Source organism: Anomalospiza imberbis, chromosome 9 (genome assembly GCF_031753505.1).
Source record: "Anomalospiza imberbis isolate Cuckoo-Finch-1a 21T00152 chromosome 9, ASM3175350v1, whole genome shotgun sequence".
NCBI classification, from domain to species: Eukaryota; Metazoa; Chordata; class Aves; order Passeriformes; family Viduidae; genus Anomalospiza; species Anomalospiza imberbis.
In genome coordinates this window covers 11,828,630-11,850,562 of record NC_089689.1, presented here as the reverse complement: position 1 = coordinate 11,850,562, position 21,933 = coordinate 11,828,630, and the positions used below count along the sequence as shown (strand labels likewise).

The 21,933-nt window shown below is 39.3% G+C and overlaps 1 protein-coding gene across 8 annotated transcripts in view; it reads right to left on the bottom strand.

Annotated features, from left to right (window-relative positions):
- Window positions 1–21,933, bottom strand: part of COL11A1 (collagen type XI alpha 1 chain) — a 159,829-nt gene that overhangs the window by 118,290 nt on the left and 19,606 nt on the right. For 2 of the 8 annotated variants that reach the window (XM_068199686.1, XM_068199687.1), the window contains exon 1: window positions 13,011–13,629. In XM_068199686.1, coding sequence (XP_068055787.1) covers window positions 13,011–13,125 — 115 coding nt within the window. In that variant the 5' untranslated portion in view covers window positions 13,126–13,629. Of the gene's footprint in view, window positions 1–13,010; window positions 13,630–14,268; window positions 14,326–21,933 lie in introns of those variants that run through there. The other 6 variants (XM_068199682.1, XM_068199684.1, XM_068199683.1 and 3 more) reach the window with 4 other exon arrangements.

Below are 21,933 nucleotides of genomic sequence, written 5' to 3'. Positions count from 1 at the left end.
AAAGTCCACATACATGGAAAATTCAAGAAATTATGTTTAAACAGTCTCAAAAGAAAAGTTTCAATAGCATGAAAACACTGTGGTATTAGTCTAACTTCTCTGTTGAATACTGAAAAAATAATTTTAATGGATATAATGTATTTTCTATAGGTGTTCCACACAGTTCTGAAGGAATTGCTGCACATACTGAAGGAACATTCTAAAGGAACTGCCACACATTTTTTCTAGTAACCAACGGCTATCTTTGATGTACCTATATTAATTTCAACCAGTGATGTGGAGCCAGTCACTAGAAATATTAGTACAAATTTCAATTCACTGTGAAGTCAACCACTGCTACATTCCTTTATCCTTTGCTTTTTTCTATAATTTTTACCAGATTCTTCATTATTTTTTAGAATAATGGTTTTTTCTTTGCCTGGCTGCCTGGGAGACTATTCACCCATAAACAAGATTATTCATTACTCCCTGGTAGTTCTGCTGCAAAGAAACTCCCAGACAAGAAACAGAATAATAATAGGACAATCTTCAAACCACAAATTCCAAATAATAAGAACAAACACTCTGCTAATAGTCCACAGTTGTCTATTTATTTATTTCCACAAACTGTGATTCACAAAACATAAAATAGCAGGACTAGTCAGTTTAAAATAATTACTAGAAATGTTGTGTGGTCCACAAACTAAGATCTCAGCTTGTATTTATATGGGGCAACATTAATATAACCCATATATTGACAGGTCAAGAATCATTCATGAGACCTTCCTTATGGTGCATAAAACAGCTTACCTATATGATTTTACCTTTCCCCAATAGGTTTCTCAAAAATTAAAGAAAAATGTAGATTAATGCTATATGATGTAATGCTTCTGTATCCTTCCAATTTGATGTCAATATTTCAGATGGCAAGGAAATAAATAAGAATCATGCAAACAGCTCTGTTCACCAGTTCTTGGGATGGAGTTAATTTTCCTTAAGAAACCTAGACATCAGCTTTGAATACTCAACTCTGTTTGCCAGGGCAAATTTGACAAAATACAAGATCCTGACCCAGAAAGCAGGTCCCTAACACAGATGTTTATGGCCATGTTGCACAGCTGCTTGAAGGCCACCTCTTGCAAGAGGTGTGAACAAGCCAGATGATGCCACAAGATAACTGTGAAAAGAAGGCTGTGTTCATCAGCGCAAGTCTACAGTCTGCAATCAAAATGCAAATTTCTACTCTGCTACTTTTGCAGGGGACTACTCTTGTCACTAATGACTATAGTGCACAGCTCAACGACTTTATGTCCTTGGTTCAGGAGAATTCAGAGAGACATGTGCAGTTCTCACTGCCACTGAAAGACTGTACAGCAGTGGCCAAAGCAGAAATGCTTAAAAATACCAGGATTTCTGGAATGGCAAAGGCGAATTCTACAAAAATCCCTTTTTAAAAATCAGAACTGTGTGAGATGGGAACCTGGGCGTTCCAGTATCTTTCAAGATACCAAACGATTAATTAATTAATTTAACTCCATCATAAGTTCCTGTATTTTCAAATATAAAGAAGGTAAAACACACAAAGAAAAATTAGTGGTGTCACATGTCAAGACCCAAAATGACTTGTAACTTTGAAACTGTAGAGTCAAATTCTGGTCTTCATTACTGTGGTATGACCAAAGTAGATCCATTCACTCAGTGAGTTTTTCATATTTACAGTGGTATGGATCAGAACATTTGATCCAGAGCATTTCATACTAAATGTAACTCCAAAGCCATATTTACTCTTCCTTTCCATTCCTTTTAGCTTTCTTCCATTAGGAAAGTTATGAAAAAAAATCAGAATATCTTTGCTGGAAATTAAAAGGATTTACTGAAGCTAAGTAGTTGTAAACTGGATGTTAGATCACTCTTCTACATTGCCAGGTCAGGAGAGAGTATCAAACATCAAATACATGAGGGGAGCTTAATGTGTTTTCTGTTTACTAGGAGAGGAAGAAAATGTATGTAAAAATTTACTTCCAGTTTTGGTCAGCATTTCCAAGCCTAGATCTCTTCTACAGAAAATTATTTATTTGTTTTAAAGGCTGTGACAATGCTTTCTATTCTATTAATTCATAACCCGATATTGTAAAAATAGAATGCCATTAAAGATTTGGAAAGTCTGTAGAAATCTGGACTCCCTCATTATCATATAACCACAGTTGAAAATATCATAGCTTTCATTCACTCCACAATATCTAAACTGTAACAGAATCTGTGATATATCATTATTAATAATACTGATACAACACATATGGATCAAATTCTGCTGCCTTTATATTGCAATACACCTAACAATTACTACCATTGCTGAGTGTGGTATCATCTGGAGTTAAGTAGCATCTGGTGAAAACAGCAGATTCATTTCTGACATGCCCTAATGTCACAAAAATAAACAACATTCATTATTCAAATTCAGAGGACTTGCATCCTTCACTTAGACTTCCTGACATTTGAGCTGGAATCTATTACACAACATGGCTCTGCCTTTCTCTTGGTGGAAACTGTCCATGGAGGAGGTTTCCAAGTACCACAACAATACAAGTTATGACAGCAGAGAAAGGAGGGGCTGAGAAACTGTAAAGGAGGGCAGAAACTGAAGTCCTTCGGACACAGCCTGTACTCATGACTTATTCACTGTGTGATGTCAAGCCTTCTCCTCTTAAGGATAACCCCAGTTTTCAGTAAAAAAATCCTTAACAATTCCACATCTCCCTGTGGGAACACTTGTAGATGATCACACAACCTCAGGTAAAGGAATAGACATTACAAGAAAGGGACAAGTAGTAACATATGCAAGAAAATTTGCATTGGAATGGTCATGTCTGGTTCATTACTTTTGGATTTATTGAAATGTAGACAGTAATTAAATGAATGGTACTTAATCATATCTTAGTTTATAAAATATGTATCCTGTCCATAACTGAGATCATGGTGAACTTAGTACCTTAGTAAAAGGCAATAAAATTCCTTATTTCTTTTTCAGCAGCCACCATGAAATTTCTGATTGTGACAAAGCCTGTCCGACCTTGCAAAGGCAAATTGCACAGAACCCAAAAAAGATGAATCAACACTGCATCTAATGGCAGCAATATAATCTTTGGAATTATACCAGCTGCAATCATTTTGAATAAAAGAGTAAAATATATACATATTATCATTCTATCTACAATAACTTTCAAAGGTTAATTATCTTTATTTTAGTTACTTTTCAATACTGAAAATGTTTTGATCTCCAACATGCTTTTTACAAAGTTTTACTCAGATCAATTTAGTGGGTGACATTACTGACACTGTGTTAATGTTAATGTTAGGCCATAAACACACACTGAAAATAGAGCTGTACTGTTTCACCTAAGTAGAATGTTCTGTCCTGTATCACCCTAAGCAGCTAATGTGTATGTGCCAATAAATTGACACTTAAGCATATGAAAAACCTGATTTCTGTTTCTTAGCATACATATCATCTTCCAATCACAGTATCTTACTAGTAATTTAGGCCTGCTGAAGTCACAAGTAAATTGACAAATTCTGTATCATATTATTTTCACTCAAATAAAATGCCATGAACACTTTATTACTGGAAATTTTTTTCAGAAAAAAAAAATTACTGCATACTTGTGCTTTTTCAGAAATTTTTTTTTTTGACCCACCTGGGCTAGCTGGCTATCAGCCAGGTTTCTAACCTAAGGTACAGCTGTATTAAGAAGCAGTTTATGTGCCAATTCCATGAGTGGCTGCAATTCCACACTAGTGTGGGTTTCACGCAGTATTTTATGTCTTACTCAGATCTGAAGAGGTCAAACATTTAGAGTGATCCTCTCCCAGTTGTATGCAGTGGTCCTCAGGAGACTTTGAACACATACAGGTTGAAAGTCTATTACTCACTGAATAGAGAGATTTTGAATGAGTTTTATTATTCCTTAAAAGATGACCATGGAAGTCAGAATGGGCCTAACTAAAGGTCCAACACTTTAAGCTTTCTTCTATTTAACATGGAACATGCCGTAAACCACTTACAAGCTGCAGTGGGAATGGAGCCCTGAACCTTGGCAGATAGGGTGTACCAAGCTTGACATCTGTTCTCTTGCTATAAACTACACAGCCAAGCACTTTTGAACTGCAGATGAAGGTGCTGGTGCCTAAAGACCAGACAGTTCAAGACAGTCAATGAAGACAGGGTAAAATCATATTGAAGATAGGAAACAATCATCTGCATTTTCAGAGGGAAGGACTTCACCATCATGCCTCAAAGTGGAACCCGCCAGGACTGACAGGAAAGTGACTGTGGTGGCAATGTCTGGCTACAATATTCATTCCCATAAGAAATTGTGCAGGGGATGACTCATTTAGACTAAAATACGTTTATTTTGGTCCAATTACCTAATAAAGAAAAGAAGCTGAAATCCTATAATATTTAGATTTTGGTCTGTTGATTCCTGTTTGTTAGTCTCTTAATTTTATGAGAAGCACAATGATCCTTCCCTACTTAAAGACTGTGTTTACTTACATAATTTACAAGATGCTTCCAGATTGCCTGCTGGGGGACATAATTTGAATGCAAACAATAGCAAAACCCAAAGGGGAAAAAAGAGGCAGTATTCTTTACTATACAGATATACCTTAGCAAACTGAAGGTGCAACTCTGTGTTTGCTGTACTATTAATACTGACAGTAACTTTGCCTTTCCTTCTTTTTGATACAGTAAAAATACTTTTAAACAGTATTATATGTTTTTCTGACATAATAAACAGATAACTTCTTGAGTTCCCATAATTCTTCAGTAATTTTTTTTTATTGATGTGAAAGTGAAAATTTATCAGTGTTCACTCCACAAAGAGCCTTTAAGAGTTACAATCAATAACTACTAATTAGGGAGATACAATCCTGGAGTAGAAAAAGAGCTCAAATTTCCCCAGTACAAAGAATTATATGAGAAATTTAGGAAGACTGATGTTTCTAAGTTACTATTATTTTACTTCATATTTTTCCATGGAAATAGGTTTCATTCTGCCAGTAATCTGTTCCAATGGAACCACCGCAAAAACTAAAACTTAAAGAGCCTTGAAACATTAATCTTCAGTTCTAAATTGAGTGTTTTCTCAAAGTTTAGTCCAGCTTTATGTCACTGTAACAGATTTAAAATCTACAAGCTGTGATGGCTTGGTAGGCTAAAATGTGTGCATTTGGTGAGTACTAATGCAAGATTTTCAAAAGAGGCCAAATCTACTTGGATTTCTAGGTATATATTTAAGGACCTAAGTAGAAGGTACTGACTGCACCACAGATTTTTGGAACCATGCTACCTATTAAAGACAAAATAACCTATTGTTGTTTACTTTATTTACTTTTCTTAAAACTTTGAATCTTTGTAACTCTAAGAGCTTATTCTAAGGACATTCCATGTATTTTATAGGTGAGTAAAGATAAACACTTCTATGATGAAAATTTCTGACACTCATTAAATTGTCCAAGACCTAATGAATGTCAGAGGTCTTTGCCTCTTTTTTAACAGCAGCATTAGAATCTGAATTTGATAAACTGATAGTTTGTTGACTTTTAGGATACAAAACAAGTCCCATCAATTACTAGAAAACTATGCCATTTCTAATGTGGTAAGAATATTTCTGTTCTTATTTTTACTCTTGGACACTTTTACTTATCGTGGGCAGTTATGCTGAATATCCTGTAAAAACAGAAATACATATAATATTATTATCTACACTATTAATTTAATGTGTTTTTCATCTGTTAGGTATTTATACAGAACATCCAAAAGCAGGAATTGAAAAGCATGTTAAGTCCAACAGCTTCACTGAGCTTTGCAGTTCTTACAAAAGCCTCTATTGCCTTCCCACTGCAGGGTCTAGTCTCTGTATCCCAAGCAAGGATTCCCCTGCAGTCCAGCCATAGGTGTCTAAGCACCAGAAAAGGATCAGGCACTCTTCTGTCCTCACCATTTCCTACAGCTCTGGGCAGACCTGCCCTTCTCACAGGCTTTTGGGCTTGGCAGTCAGAGAACCGCCTGCCTTCCAACTCTGCTGAGAGCCCAGCCCTGTAATAGAACTGCTGTGGGAGCCAGCATCAAAGCGTTGGTTCTGCAGTGTCCTTCGGGAAGGTTCCAATACTTTTCATAGATGGACTTTATAGAGCTGGATGAAACCAACTGTCTGTTTTATTGGCTGCAAAAGTGAGTTACAGAGCATCTTCAAGGTACAAAAATGAAACCAAATGAGTTGCCTAATTACATAGTGCTCCTGAAAATTAAGCTGGTTTTTTTCCTAGGAATCTGAATGTAAATCTATGAGATGCACTGAATATATGTTGAATATATATACTTCTAGGGACATACTTCAAGGTTGTTTTACCTGTTAAGAATTTTCCTGCATGAATTTCCTAGATGAATTATGTAATTGGAATCTTGAATGGTGACATTTTTAGAAATAGGTGTTATTGCAGTGCTTTCATATTTAATGCTTACAAGAACTAGAGATTATCCAGATGCACATAGGAATGCTTTAAATAGCCTAGGACTGACTATTTCACCAACAAAGGCTTCTGTAAAACTGCTCAGAAATGGCTACTTCTGTTTCCACACTAGTTATGTGGAATTTTTTCATTGACTTCCTATGCTGCAAAGTCTATTAAATACATTACTGTATTTCAAAGGCTATGCAGACAGTCTTAGGCATGTACAGGAGGCAATTTTGATACTCACCAACTATGAACTATATCTCACTTTAAAGACCAACCTATAACACTCATACAGTACAAACCAAAACCCCAAAAAACACAATCCCCCACCACTTATATCCTAGTGAAACCAGTGGAAAACTTGTCTAGGTACAACTTCACATACAGATCTTTAGCAAAATTAGCTTGTAGGCTGATTTATTTACTCGACATATTCAGGAAAAAAAAGAATAATTATTTTAAGTTTTCATTACATTGCATAATTCTGAAGTGGAACCTAGATTTTGAGGCTTTTTATCATAATGTATGTCACTACAAAATATGACTTTTCTGCTGTTCAGAACCCTCTTGAGACTGGATAAATTGTGCTTTTATGACTTGTTTAGCAGCACTGACTGCCATCAAGCACTAATGACCTGACGGTGATTTCATAAAAGGTCTCACTTGCTATCCCCAGAATATTGGGCTTGTTCATCATCTGTGCAGACCTGTATTGATCCATTATTTTACAATACTTTAACTGCTGTCCCATGTTTCTATGGACTTTTTCTTATTTTGCACCACAAATCTTTTAGGACTGCATTCCAAGTGTCCAACTATATTGAGGCCTCTGCTAAATATTCAAAAAGTTCTTTTTGTACAGATTGCAGACACAGTAGTTTCAGCTGTGAAAATCAGCAAAACAAGTATTACATTCTTGAGTATCATGTTTCTATTACCATATAAAAAATACACAGTCTAAAAATGGTCCACATTACCAGAAGAGACAAGGTGTTCCCTCAGCAGTTAAACATGAAAGAAACTGAGTCCACTTAAAAGTTTTGTCATCAAGGTATTTATTGAGAAATAATTCAAATAAGAGTTCAAAAATATCTTCCAATAAATGGGAGTTTTCAAATATGGAACATTTGAACATTTCTCAGCTTTAAGCATAGAATACAGCCAAGGAGAAGATTTAGAAATGATGCCATTTAACATAATCCTATTTAATTTGATAGAGAAACAATTTGTACAACTAAAATTTTTCACCATATTTTCCTTGATGTCAAAGGTATCATCTCTCTTGTGAGAACAATGCAAGGGAATCAGATTCAATTCTGTATCCTACCAATATTAGCAGGAATTCCTCTTAAGCAGACACCAAGGTTGTAAAGTCTTCAACTATCTATAAACTGTGAATGTTTGATAATCTATCAGATTACTGTGATAATTTGAGTGAGGGAAGGTACACAGGTAAGGGACAGAGTGGATAGCACTTAGTCTACTTTAAAAATGTAACCATATTTGATTTACTACTAAGTTAATTTCTATCATTGACAAAGCTTAGCTGCCAGTGACATTATTTATAGCAGGATCAGGATCTAAGTTGTTTTTTATTCGTCTTTTATAATACATCTTTCGGTTTGGTTTGCAGCAAACACTCTAGTTCTATAATATGAGCTCTGCCAAATACCTTCTATTTCACACACTGTGTACATTAACACTTAGACTTGCAGTGAAGTCCCAGACCTGAAATTCACAAAGGTTTTTCTAGTCCCTTATGTGTGCTAATGTGCTAAAAAGAATTTAAGTTCTGCCAGATTCTACTACTATTGTAATAACCGGGTCAACAATTAATCCTTACATTTACAGTCTGTAAACCTGGTATTTTATACCGAGTAGAACAGTTATAAGTCTTTGCAACAGGCATGTATGTTAACCTAATTCCTTTCAAGCCACTGTTCTCTATTGTGTCCATCCAGAGGGCAAATCTCTATCACTGCATGAGACTTCACATTCTTAGAACATTAAAGATTTCTTCCAAGCTCTGCTTAATTTATTCCCCCCTATTATCAACAAATACTCAGAACAATGATAAATTAACCAATGCTAGGAGGATTTCTTCTGAAAAGAAGCAGAACACTCTACAGAGAAAAGAAAATCAACTTCTTAATCTTGCTGGCAGATGGAAACCCTACTGTTCACCACTGTACAAAACAAATCCGGGAAAGACATAATTGCTCCAGTGTGTTTTAGGTATAACCTCAGCAGTTATGTCATGGCTCCTTTAGTATGCTGCAACTGTGTCAGAATTAAGAGTTCTCTTTGGGGGAGATCAAATAACTTTGGGCATGACAGTTGTAAAATAAGTATGACAACTTTTTTCCTACATTTTGTACCTGCTGCAGACACCAATTTTACAAACAAATGGGAGTTGTGGGGGTGGGTTGTTTTTAATGGTTTTTTTAGTAATCAGAACAAAAGATATAGCACCTATCTTTTGATAAATATTAAAGGTTTTTTTTTCCTATTGTCATTTCAATTATAGGTACTAGGGAAGAGATAATTTCAAGCCAAACCCACAGAGTATTTTTGCACCTATATACAGTTAAAGTTGTTAAGATATACATCAAACTTGAAAATATATACACCAAACACCAAGTTGAAAAACTTCTTTCCTGCAGAGGTAGGAAAGAGACATAGTTTCCTGCAGCCTGAATAGTCCTTTCTTGGATCCGTGTAAGGTCTCCTAAATTCGGTGCAAAGATACACATTCTAGAGAATTACCAACACATACCAGTCATTTTTTCTGTGCCTGATGAATGCAGCTGAAGTTGAAATAATTATTTTATCTTAGAAACAATTAAGAAATCAAAATTACATGGCAAAACAGACATGTACATGCAGGTGTCTCTTGCACTATTCTGGGAAGATTGGACCATTTCACCTGCTGATCCTTGGGACTCAGAAGAACTTCAGCTGGGACCACTAGCTGCACCTAGTGAAATCACCCTTTGATTTATTCATTTTTGCTAACTTTGGGAATAGCAATCTGAGAAACGCACACAGATTATCACACAAGACAATCTTTTTCAATCTTAAAAGTTAATTGATCAGTTAAAATCAAAAGTACTTTACATCACAAATAGTTCTGAGAAGAAATTAATACTTTTCTAGTTTAAAGCACCACTTTGTACAGGTTTAGAGTAGCAGGATACACTTAAAAGTTTTCATTCAATCAGATCCATATCTTCCTTACTAAGCAAATACAAATAAATAGCAGTGTTCAGTGTGCATCCCCAAAGAAAACTCTCCTTTTGCCATCATTAATTGGCCCAGTTCTGCATTCTTCTGCACCTAGAAGTCCCACTACTTTCCAAGCCTGTGTGTGGGAAGGACAAGGAACCTTTATATTTCCTAAGATGACAGCAAGAAGCATCTATTTACTTTAGAAACAAATCTGCTCATCGCTTACACAGAAGGTCCAAAGTTTTCTATATATAGTTCATAGCTTCATTTTCAGTAAGGCTTCTTAAATCTTTTTTTAAACACAGATTAAGAGCAATATTTCCATTTGCTTGGAAAAGCTTATAAATAATAAAAAGGCTGATTTTTCATTTCTTGCCCATGAAATTTAAATCAGCATCACAATAGTGCATTGATGTCAAGCCCTTACAAAAATTTATAGTGTTGAAGCAATGCCATTTTGACTAAATGAGTTTATTCATTCCAAACACATTACCAACAGCTTTAGTATTAAAGGTGAGGAAGGGGAAAGGAAATCAAAGGATGTCTTTAAAAATACTGAATTTTGTTTACTTTAGCCAAGTCATAAAGCAAAAACATTTTCTGAAAAGAGCTACTTAAGAGCCGGTGGGCACTGAGCTGACCAAGTATGAGTCATTGGCTTTCCCATGGAGTTGATTCTCACTTCTGTAACTTTTTCTGTGTAAAGAAGAAATAACTCAAGAGCCCAAACACTTCTTTGCACACCATTTCTTATAAGTATGAAAGATGCCTCATACTTCTCTATGTTTTTGGTTTGTTTGGTTTGTTTGGTTTTTTTGTTTGTTTGTTTGTTTGCTTTTTTGTTAAATAAAGAAACTTCAAAAAAAGTCAAGAATTTTAGGAATCTGTTGAGGTTTGTCTACATGGAATGGTTTCTGTTGTCTTTAAAAAGTCACTGCTACATGAGTAACACTTTATATGGATACACCATGTAATTTTCTTTTCATGGAGATGGTTTATGAAAAGAACACTGAAGAACAGAAGATTTAAAAGAGTTTAAAGGAGAAACTCCTATTTTGCCCAGCATTCATATTTTATCCAGGATTTTAATTTAGTCATATTGTTTACCTGCCATTTATGCTATTTTATTTCATTCCTTGGTATTTTCCCTCTGCAATTTTCAAATAGAAATCTTTATGTCTTATGTTATCTTTTAACTACTTTAAATAAGATTAGAATGCATAACTGATGATTCAGAAATAAGTCCCTTGTACTCTGTTAGAGAAATTAGGTCAAATTCTAGTCCCTGTGTGGTCAATGGAAAAACTCTGACTGACTTCAATAACAGATCAAGCCCTGAACACACAAGCTCCCTGTAGTTCCTAAGCAAATAGCACACTGTATCTCAGAAAAGGTCAAGAACTAAGTTCTTTTCTGAATGCTTCTACAAAGAATAAGAAGCCTGTAGTTCTATATTTCTGAAATGTCCTTTATACAGAAGACTAGAAGACTATCAATATAGCCTTTTAGTTTTGAATAGTTACCACAACCAAATGCCTGCCTAATGTTGCTGAGTACAGTCCAGTAAGTATCAGTTCTGTTGATTTCAGTGTAAATTCTGTTGATTTTTCCTGTGCTGTTTGGGTTTAGATTTTCTTTTAACTTGTCATTTCCATCCAACTTATTATGTAATCATAGTCTACATAAACCCCACTTAATTTAGTCAGTTCTACTGTGAAAAGTGGCATGAGAAATCGATCATGCCTTTGAGGACGGTATTCTTCTTGAAGAAATTTAGTTTCCACATGGCAACCGAGTAGCCGAATCCTTGAAGCTCTGCGAGGTTAATTCACCCTGGTGTACCTCCAGCGAGTCCGTGGAATTGCAAGAGGGATGAAATCTGACCCCTCCAGTCCCTGTCAGAAATGGGGCCAGCAGGGGGCAGGAGCCCTGATTGATCTGACACCGTCAAAGTTGTGCCCAGGTATAAAGGCTTGAATGGAACTGATCACCTTTCCCTGCTCCCTCTAGGACGCCTGTTGATTCTGGATTCAGATCGAGAAATACCTCGTTAAAATAATAAATACATAAAAAATTTAAACCTTTCATAGCGTAGAGTTAAGCCCCTTCATTGATGTCAGACCCACAGAAAATGAAAAACTTCAGTCCCAGCCAGACTGGCCTCCAGATGCGCCTGCGGGCTCCGGTGGGAGGGAGGAAGGAAAGGAGGAAGAGGCAGCGTTTTCAGCCCCGGTAGGAGAGGAGAACTCTCCCGCCACCGGAGACTCCGCACTGCAGCTCGGCGAACTGCGAGTACAACCCAGAAAACCCAGCTGGGCTGGCGGCGGTGCGGGGAGCCCAGGGAGAGCGGTGCGGACGCGAGGGGCGGTGCGGGGGAGGGGGCGGCGATTCTTTTCTGCTGAGGCTGCTGCGCTGCTGCCTGGCTCGTGTTCCCCCTGCAAGTCCCCCGCGGGCCGCACCCTGCCCACCAGGTCCACGGACACCTAAGGGACCACTCGATACCCCGGGCAGGCTGCAGAGCTGGGAGGGGGCTGGGGACGGTGCCCCAGCGCTGACACCGCCCGCGGGGAGCCCAGCGATCCTCGGGCTGAGCCCCCCCGAGCCCCCCAGGCATCTCCGGGCCCGGCACCGCTCGCACCACCTGCAGGGCGCCGCTGCCCCGGGAGCTGCCCTCCGCAACGGCTGGCAAAGGGCCCCTGCAAGTGTATTTTTTCCTCCGCTTGCGCCCTAGAAAACTTTTTGACCACTAAAACCCGTTGCAAAAGAAAAAAATAAAAGCGAGGAAAACTAAGAAAATCAGAGCTGAGAGCCTCCACCCCCAACTTTCCTTTTCCTTGTCCCTCCGAGGAGAAGGCAGATACTTGTCGGTCAATTTCAGTCACAATCTGGTGAATATCAGCAGCTCAACAAAACAAAGTTGGACGCACACTCCACAAAACAAGAGTCCAGTGCTGGAAGATGATAAGTCTCTCTGTGCAACAAGTATTTCTTTCATTTTCCCACCCTGCCAGTACATCTCCTTTACCTCATTGAAAACTCATCTAAAGTTTAAGGCTGACAGAGAGTCGTCCCTCCGCGGCACCTGGGAGAGACGTCCCAGCCCGCACCGCCGGGGACTCCGCGGGTCTCCGCGCCCGGAGCCGGCTGCAAGAGCGCTCTCGCCCCCCCAGCACCGGGAGTCGCTCTGACAGGTTTCCTCTGAAATGCGGCCTCAGCCGTACCCTGGGTCCTTTCCCCGAGGAGGGGAGAGAGGCGACTGGACCCCCGGCTCCTCTTTGCTTTCTTACCTCCTCTGACCTCTGCAGCCCGGAGAAGGAAAGCGAAGGTGATGAGCACGGTTACAGCCGAGTCCCAGGGCCACCTTCTCGTTTTCCACCTTGTGGACCATCTCTGCATCTCCATGCTGGGCACCCACAAGTGTGAATTAAACGCGGGCGCCTTCCGTTTATACCTGCTCCGTCCTTTCCACTATATTCCCAGAGATGACTTCTCCTATAGAGCCATACGTGATAAACGGAGAGAAGGTTTTCTCTCTCGCCCCTCTCCCGCTCTGCCTGGCCTTGCACAGGCCCCTCCGACCCGTCCTCCCCGGTGCCCTGCCTTCAGACTGAGGGGAGATGAGGGGCTTTAATCAAAATGCAAAGAGCTCCGCATCCCCCTAAAGGCTTCATCCCGTCAGAGGGCTGGGCGAGCGGCTCCCAGGGCCACCCCTGGAGCCCGACTGACACGCCAGCCGCCGGGCGGAGGCCAATCGCGGGGCTCCCCCGGCGCCCACAGCACCGCCCTCCGCCTCGGCAGCGGCGCACCGGCCGCTCCGCGAGCACCGCCGGCCCCCGCGGCGGCGGAGAGCAGCCCTCCCGAAGGCGCTCGGGGGACGCAGAAGGCGCGGCGGGAGCGAGCCGGGGCAGCGCTGGGGTGTCCCGTCACCGGGTCACCGCCGCCCCCCGCCCGCTCCGCTCCGCGCGGGCCCCCTCGCCCCGAGCATGCGCAGAGGCGGCCGCGGCGCCCCGCGGAGCGAGGGCGGGGGCGCGGAGCGGGGACGCGTGGGGGCTGTGGGGGACGGGCAGGGGGGCGACACTGGGGACAAGCGGGGGAGGGGGACGCCCGCAGGGGAGGGAGCGAGGCAGGGCAAGATTGAGGAGAGGAATGTGCGGGAGAGGAGCCGGGGCGATGAGGTGAAGCGTCTGCGGGGTGGCCCTTCGGACTCCCCGAAACCTCCGGCTGGCGTTGGTGCGGCGGCAGGTCCGGACCCGCGGCCCGGTCCCCCTCACAGCCCTCCCAGGCGCAGCTTGTTCTCACACACCCTGGGGGGACCTCCGGGGGCTTGGCTCTAAGGCGGCTGTGAGAAAGGAGGGAGCGGGGTGGTGAAGGAAAAGCCCGCTACCGGACATTATTATTCCCCGCCTCAGCACATCCTGCAGCCCGGGGAGCCAGGTGTCCGCTCCTCGCCGGGAGACCTCCCGCTCGCACTCCCGTCCTGTCCCACCTGTGCAGTAATCGGTGACAGGGACCGGCCCGTAGGTTGAAACCTCTGGCAGAGCTTACTTGTGCAGCAGGTCCAGCCGAAACCCTCGGCTGGGACCAGGTTCTGCCCCGGCTTCTCTGGAAAATGAGAGAAAACCATGGTCACGTTTTGGTGGAAATGTATATAATTTTTTTAAAAAAATCTTACATTCACTGAGATCTTTAATGCCTTACAGCAATTACTAAATACATGGTTTTCAATAAAATACATGTTTCTGTGTCAAATTATACTTCAGAAATGTATTATCCTTTCATAAAATATCTTACATTTTGTTGCACTCCATTAATATACCTAGCTCTTTCCATCCTTGGTTTCCTGAAACAGTTGGTATCATTGTCATTAGATTTGCGTCTGAGGGGACTGAGGTGCATAGCACGGTTATGTCTGAGCTCTCTTAAGTGCTGTGCTTTGGGTGCCATTCAGTAAAGAGATACTCAAGGTTATTCTGGCACTTCAGGTAATCACCCACAGTACAACTGTGGAGCACCAAAATGCCATATGTACTGACCTTTCTGTGCCAAAACTTACACATTGACTCATTAAATTTGGAAAAGACATCTAAGATCATCAACCATTTAAGCCAACAGCACTGTGTGCACCACTGAACCATCTCTCCAGTGATTGTGAGACTACCCCCAGCTGCTTATGGAATATTTCATCCTGTCTTACAGTTATCTCTCTTACATCTTAACTGCACACAGGTTCCCAAAAGTCAGTACTATTATTGTTTCTCTGCTGGTCTGTGTAGTTCTCAGTCACTTACTAGATGCTTTGTAGAACAGACCAGATTAACTTGCTGTTTCAGCCTCTTTCCTTACAATATCAGTAGGTAGTCCCAATGGCAATTTATTATTTTTACTCAATACTTTGTAATGGGAAAATCTCATATGCTATAAAGTTTCAAGTTTCCTCTTTATACTTATAAATTATATATCTTTGTCACCAGCATTCTTGCTGCTTGCAGTCTCATATCAAACATTGCTTCTCTGACTTTGTTTTGAGCCTTTCCTGTTTACCTGAAAGAATACAGCTAAATTCTTCCCTAGTAAACAGGAAAAAGTCTGTCACTGCCCAGGTGAAGAAATGGAAGCATTTCAGGTAGTGGTGAAAAAGAACAAGTATTCTCACAGTGTAGAGAACAGTAATTTCACACAGTGTCTTTATGGTTTATTTAAGTTTAGGGGATGTGGTTAATCTCCCAACTGTCAGTGGAAAGATAGCCACTGATTTTCATGGTCCTACATCAGTCCAAAGCAGAACAAAGAGAACAAAATGCTAAGTATTAATTCTGGTGAGGTAGCATACTTATATTAACAAAAAAAAAAATCTGTATAATTCTATATGAATTCTGGTACCAGGACCACTTTAATTTAGAGCTATGGCATTTTTGCATGCCAACATGTCAAGCCACACAGGCATGTAATAAATTGCCATCAGATTCAGCATTTACAAGAGAAAAGTTACAAGTCATTTAGGTGAAGATCCACATTTTTCAGCCTGTCAAATTATTTAATTAATGATTGATTTACATTTAATTTATTTACATTTAGCTTATTTTCCTAGTTATTGTTCATAATCTTCTAAATTTTAATGATGGTGTTCTAGTGAAGTGCAGAGTGAAGTAATTGCAGCCATGAAAATATGTTGAAGAATAGATAACGATTCAGAGCATAGATAAGCTTTATGAATGCCATAAAATTAAAGATTTTTGTTAGAAATTTTCAGCTCTTAGATGTAATTGCAGGAGAAATATTTTCTTTCTTGAATTTGAAAGAAGGCTAAAATGTGAAAATATTTTCAGATAGAAATAGAAGTGAATGATGTTATTTATTAAATCCTCTGTGATCCACAGTGGTTTGTTCTTTCTGTCGGCCTTTTTGTTCTTCATTACTGTTGAAGACAGTTTTAGTGAAAAGAAAGCCTAAGCACTGTGACATTAATTATGTTCTGCTCCTGATACATCTACGTTGGCAGATTAATCCATGTTTAAATATTAGGAATTGCTTTCTTGTTTGTGCACAGATGGGTCATTGTTGTATTTTGGGGCAGAGAGGGGGAGGGGTTAGGAACTATGGAGAAGAGAATATGTTTCTTTGGACCACTTAGCAGCAGCAGCTCTTTCACATTCTTCAGGCAATAGGCACCATAATGAAATGTAATTGTAAATATGGTATTCTTTGGCTCTCTTGCAATCACAGTGTTTTTCTAACATATTCCTTGACATCATCAAAAGTGATGGACTTCTCTCTCTATATAAAGGGGTCACTTCACTGGGAATAAACAATGCACTGTTAAAGAAGAACATTTATTGTTGGCTTCCCTGTATCTCAGGGATATTGACTTGACCTTTTTTTTTCTAGTTTCACACAGATGTTGGTGCCCTCTCAAATTCTATTCACAGCACATAAGTGAATATTGCAAAACAAATATCTGCCTTAAAAGTCATCATCCATTGCCTTCTCTGTCGATTTAATTCTTTTGGTTTAGGTAGGTGGGTATTTTATCATTGTCTCATTTCTGGTGCAAATCTGTTTGCTGAGAATTTTCTGTTATATGACTATTATTAGGAAGAAGAGTGAGTTATACTGAGTGAGTTCACTTCAGAGAAGTGAACCCTTGTAAAAAAAGTTGTTTCACTGATGGAGATCACTGTGGAGATCTCTGCTAGATGAAATACTAATCAGTTCCTTTTTGTAGGGTTCCTTTTAAAGGGAGAGAAATATATAAACATATGCATATACACAAAATAATCGCAGCGTTACTTATCATGATTCTATCTTCAAGAAGAGTAATATACCTTTTACTAATATGAATAATAGTTTACAGTTTCACTGAACTCCCCCAGTTCCATTATCTATGGTTTTGAAGGATGAAGCCAAGGCTTTCTCTGACCCTCAGCAAATCTCTTTGTTCTAGGGAACTACTGTGCCTGTAGGTACACAGTTTATGGTAATGGGAGTGGGGCTGAGGCTGAGCCTCATCCCCAGTGGGCACAGCTGTGAGAAGCAGGTGAGCAGCACTGACAGCAATGAGCCATGGAGTGCCCAGCTGCACTGAGCAACCACCAAAGGGAACAGAGGGCACACAGGTGCAATGCATGAACATGACACTATAAAATGCAGGGCTAAAGAAGAAGGTGGGCAGACACTTGCAGCCTTCTGATGTGATGAGGTGGTATTGTGTATGGGCAAATGTCTGAAGCCGTCTGATGAGGTAAGGTGTTACTCTGTATGGGTGAATGCTTAAAGCCTTCTGATATGGTATGGTGGTACTCTGTATTGTGGCCATCTGGACTGCGGCATGTGCTGTGACATGTGCCCTTTGATTTTTTTTTTTTTTTTCTTTTAGAGTCCCAAGAATTAGGGAGGAAAACAGATAGTAAAATAAATTATAATAATTTATTATATTATATATAATAATATAATGTATATAACAATTTATTATATTATATAATTGTAATAATATGTTACAATAAATTATATTATTAATATATTATAATAAACTATATAAAACAGCATAATTTAATACTTATTAGCTCAGATACCATAAGGCTACAGAAATATTAGCATTACTGGTTTTTTTTTTCCTCTGGAGAATGCATTGAGAATGACATAAGCAAAACTGGAGTGAAGCTGCACTGTGTATCCTACACAGATCCAAAAGCAGCTCTGTGATGTGGCCAGAAATTGGATGTGTATCTGTTGCTGTGTATTTATTGAAGGTTGAATTTGTACAGTGCCTGGTGAAAAAACCCTTATAGTTTTAAGTTGAATATGCAGTGATAGAACTTGCTACCAGAAACACCAATATAAGGGATTAAAATTTCTAGGCCTGTGTAAGGAATGAAGGCAGTATTAAGGTTAGAGTTAGGGATTGAAGGGGTTAAATGACATAACTGCTGTTTGAAACAGTCTGCTGACTTGGAAGGGGGCTGTAGTTGGTAGGTGCTTGCACATCTCTTGCTGCAGGGGTTTATCTCATTTTTAAATTATATGGTTAACAGAGTTAAAAATGTCAACCATCAAACTTGCATCCTGTTCCTCAGCATCATGAAGATGAGAACAAATTTGGAGAATTTTATCTGCAATGTTCTTCAAAGATAAGATCAAAGCAATACAATAATCTGTGCTGCTTTTCACTTCAGGGCTGGTACCTCAGAATTAGTAGGGTCTGAGGAATTTCAGGTCTTAAGAAGGCAGATTGTTCCTTCTGATCCCTGGAAATAGTAATTGTTTTGATAGAAACATGTGCCTTGAGCTCTATTAGTCCTGTAGTAATTAGAAGACAATTGCTTAGCAATTAGGTATGACAATTCAGTTTAGGCCAAAGGTTTTACCTTTCTACAGGTTCCCCTAAAGTTAAGTGGTAGAAGTTTGGCTAATGCTGCCATTAGCTACAGGGTTTGCTCCCTTATGTGCTAGTTAATTCAAGTTTTGGTTAGTATTCTAGTAATAGTGTTGGGGTTTGAGAATTGTATCTGTCATAAATATTGAGTAATGCAGTATTTCTTAAACTACTATTAGGAATTGCTTTAATGCTGGTAGTTGCATTCGAAATTGTCACAATTTCCTGTTCCATTTTGAATCTATGAGAAGCAAGGTGCTAGGAAGGAGGTAGGCACTAATAGAAGCCAGTGCTTTATACCAACCAACAGAAACCAATGCCTTAGTCTTCTGCAGGCTGGGAAGAAGTCTAGTATAAAAGAGAGAGTTTAAGTCTTAGAAAAATACAGGATCAACAGGTAAATTCATTTCACCCAAATGCAAAATCTTGTCAGCAATCTTTGTATTAATGTAGTTAGCAGCCAAAGCTTTCATGGTTTTCTTCCTCAAGAGACAGTATTTACATCAGGTGGAGGAAAAAAACTAAGAAACTATTAGTAATAAAGTAAACTAATAAACTATTTTGTTTTACAGTTAGAATTCACTCTCTAGATCTGAGCAAGACTTTTGCCACACAAGAGATTAGGATTTTTTTACTGTGATATGTCTGCATCCCTGAGTAATGTTCAGTTGTACAGGGTCTCCTGCAGGGAAGCACAGAAACAGTACATATGGAAAGCAGGGACTGATACTGTCTTACAACAGTAGGTTATGTATAAATTATGAATTAGCACCGGACTCATGCTACAGAGGTGAGAGGTGGGCAGATACTGTTATAAGGCTCATGTTGTGTTTTCCTCTTTCAGTCTATGTAGGAATAATTGCTCTAGGAGAGTGTTGTTGGGATTTGAAACAGGTTAAGAGTAGGGCTTTGGAAGAGGATGACTAAGTGTAAAGAACATAGTTTATGCAGCATTTATAGTGTTCCCAGAAATATGAATTGATAAGACTCAGCTCACATGAAGAGGAGCTGTTGGGAGTAATTGATCCTCTAGTTCTTAATAATGCAAGAACTAGAACTGGGAGGATTAGGAATTTAGGATTAATGTTTGAGAATCTTTAGATTGAATCCAGTAAGTAAAATGGTCCAGGGAATGCTTTGTGGCCCTGAGGTGTCTGGCCTTCTGAACAGAGTAGATATGAGATTTTCTGTCTAGAATCCAGTTTACTGTTAGTCTGTGGAAGGTTTTTAGAGGCAGGAAAAAAATCCCAGTGATGCTAGAAACTGATGCCATTTGTTCTTCAGTAATGATTTACTGTCTTTCAGATTAAGATTAGGAATGTGTCGAGACTCCAGTTTACCATCAATTTTTTCAAATCTGAAGTGTTAGGAAGGCTGCTGTCAGCAGTAGGAGAGGTTGAGGTGAGGACTATAATTTATAGACAACCTAGTTTATTGGATCTAGAGATAGAAAATGGTCTGGTATTGTTGAGGTCTAGCATCTTTTCAGTTTGCTATCTTTCTGCCAGTCTTCATTAAGGTTATACTGCAAGAGATGACTTCAGGAGACTGAGATATTGCTGGGGAATACAAAGCAGCTTACTGCTATCAGTGGCAAATGCCTTGTTTTCAGCAATGGGCATAGTGGTGGTTAGGGATAAGATTGGCTTGAAGGTTAGGATGGAAAAAGAATATTTTTCAAGACCCATGTTTAAAGTAAGTTTCTTCAAAGCTTGAAGGAATAGTATGTTCCATGGAATTGTCATGAGTTTAAATTCTTTTTGATACCCATGTGTATGCATATAAAATTAGGAGTTGAGATGGCATTAAGAAGTATCATTTGGAAAATGGAAACTTAAATATACGGGATAGTGGTTTGATTCTGCACATCTCCCTGAACAGCTCTCATGTTTTCATGGGCTGATCTCCTATTTCAGGGATGCTGTAAATGTTGCCCAACAGGCTACACCAGAGGTTACAATTTACCAAGGTTTGTAATGATTCATCCCCTTGCTACAATGAAAATAATGTTTAGCATTGACATTATAGTCAGTGCTTCAGGTAATAAAATTGAGAAGTCTGGTTTTCCCAGACACTGCAGGTTTTGCCAGTATTATGAGAATCTTTAGTTATAAGTGCTGGTTATATAGGTAGGTGTTAAAGGTTGGGCTTGAGAATTCTCTGGGAGAGCCTGAATTGTCAGTTGATTTTTGTGTTTTCTGTGGTTATTGGTCTGGTTATGGCTGTGATTTAGGGAGAAATGGATGAAGAACCTCTACATGTGGATATTCTGTGCCTTAAAGGGTGAGGGAAGAAAATGGTATTAGCAGAACGTAATGCACTATTTTCAAGGTTTGATTTTGTAATTATTGTTAGTGGTGGTTTTGTTTACATAGTCATAATCAAGATGCTTGGAAAAAAAAATAGTTTGTTTGCTTCTGACCTGTCTGTGCAGACAGGATGAAAGCATGTGTTTTGAACTTGAGCCTCCTACCCCTACTTTGATGCACACCTCCATGTCACAAAATCACCTCCCTTCACGTGTCCTACTCCCTAACTCTCCTTTTGATCAGTGTGCTTCTATATTTTTATATGTGAGGAAAAGTAACTGCATTTACATAAAATCTTGCCACAATTAAGGAACATAATTTTTTCATTAACTTTGTTATTTTCATTGATTGCTGTAGTCTGACAAATTTGCAATTCTCTGTTCTTACTTTCTTACTTTATATAGCCTTAATATACACAAAAGTAAGCAATGTTTTAGTGTTGAGACAGGTGATCTCTTTTAGGAGCTATTGCGTATTCACATTTGAGAATGGAATATATTCTGACCAGAATTTTTCTAGGAATGGGCTACATGTTTAGCTTCAGGTTGAAACAAAGTAAATGTCCACCTATGGAGTTCATTGGAGAAAAGCAGCAATGACTGTGCTTCCTGGTGTCATTGACTTAGCTGGATCTTAATCATGACTGTATTGTAGAATAATCTGGAGGTATAGACCTCCCTCCCTAGAAAAAAATATTGCTGAAATAGTGTTTTACAGCATATAAACAGCACATCCCCATCCTGTTCAGCAAGCTGCAGGAAGTATCAAGTATCCTGCAGCGTTACCAGCTCAGCTTTGTCATCCAATTCAAGTTTCTAAAGGCTTATTTCGGCCAAACTCCCTAAGCTTTCAAGGCTCACCTACTGGTATTTTACAGGACTGCACTGTGTATCTGATACAGCAACCTGCCATTCTTTTCATTTGTATGAATTTCTTTTGGAAATCATAACCTGTTGTAATCCTAATTATACTTCATTCTAGAGAAAAAACAAAAGGAGCAATTAGTGTAATGTGCATTACATCTCTAAAATA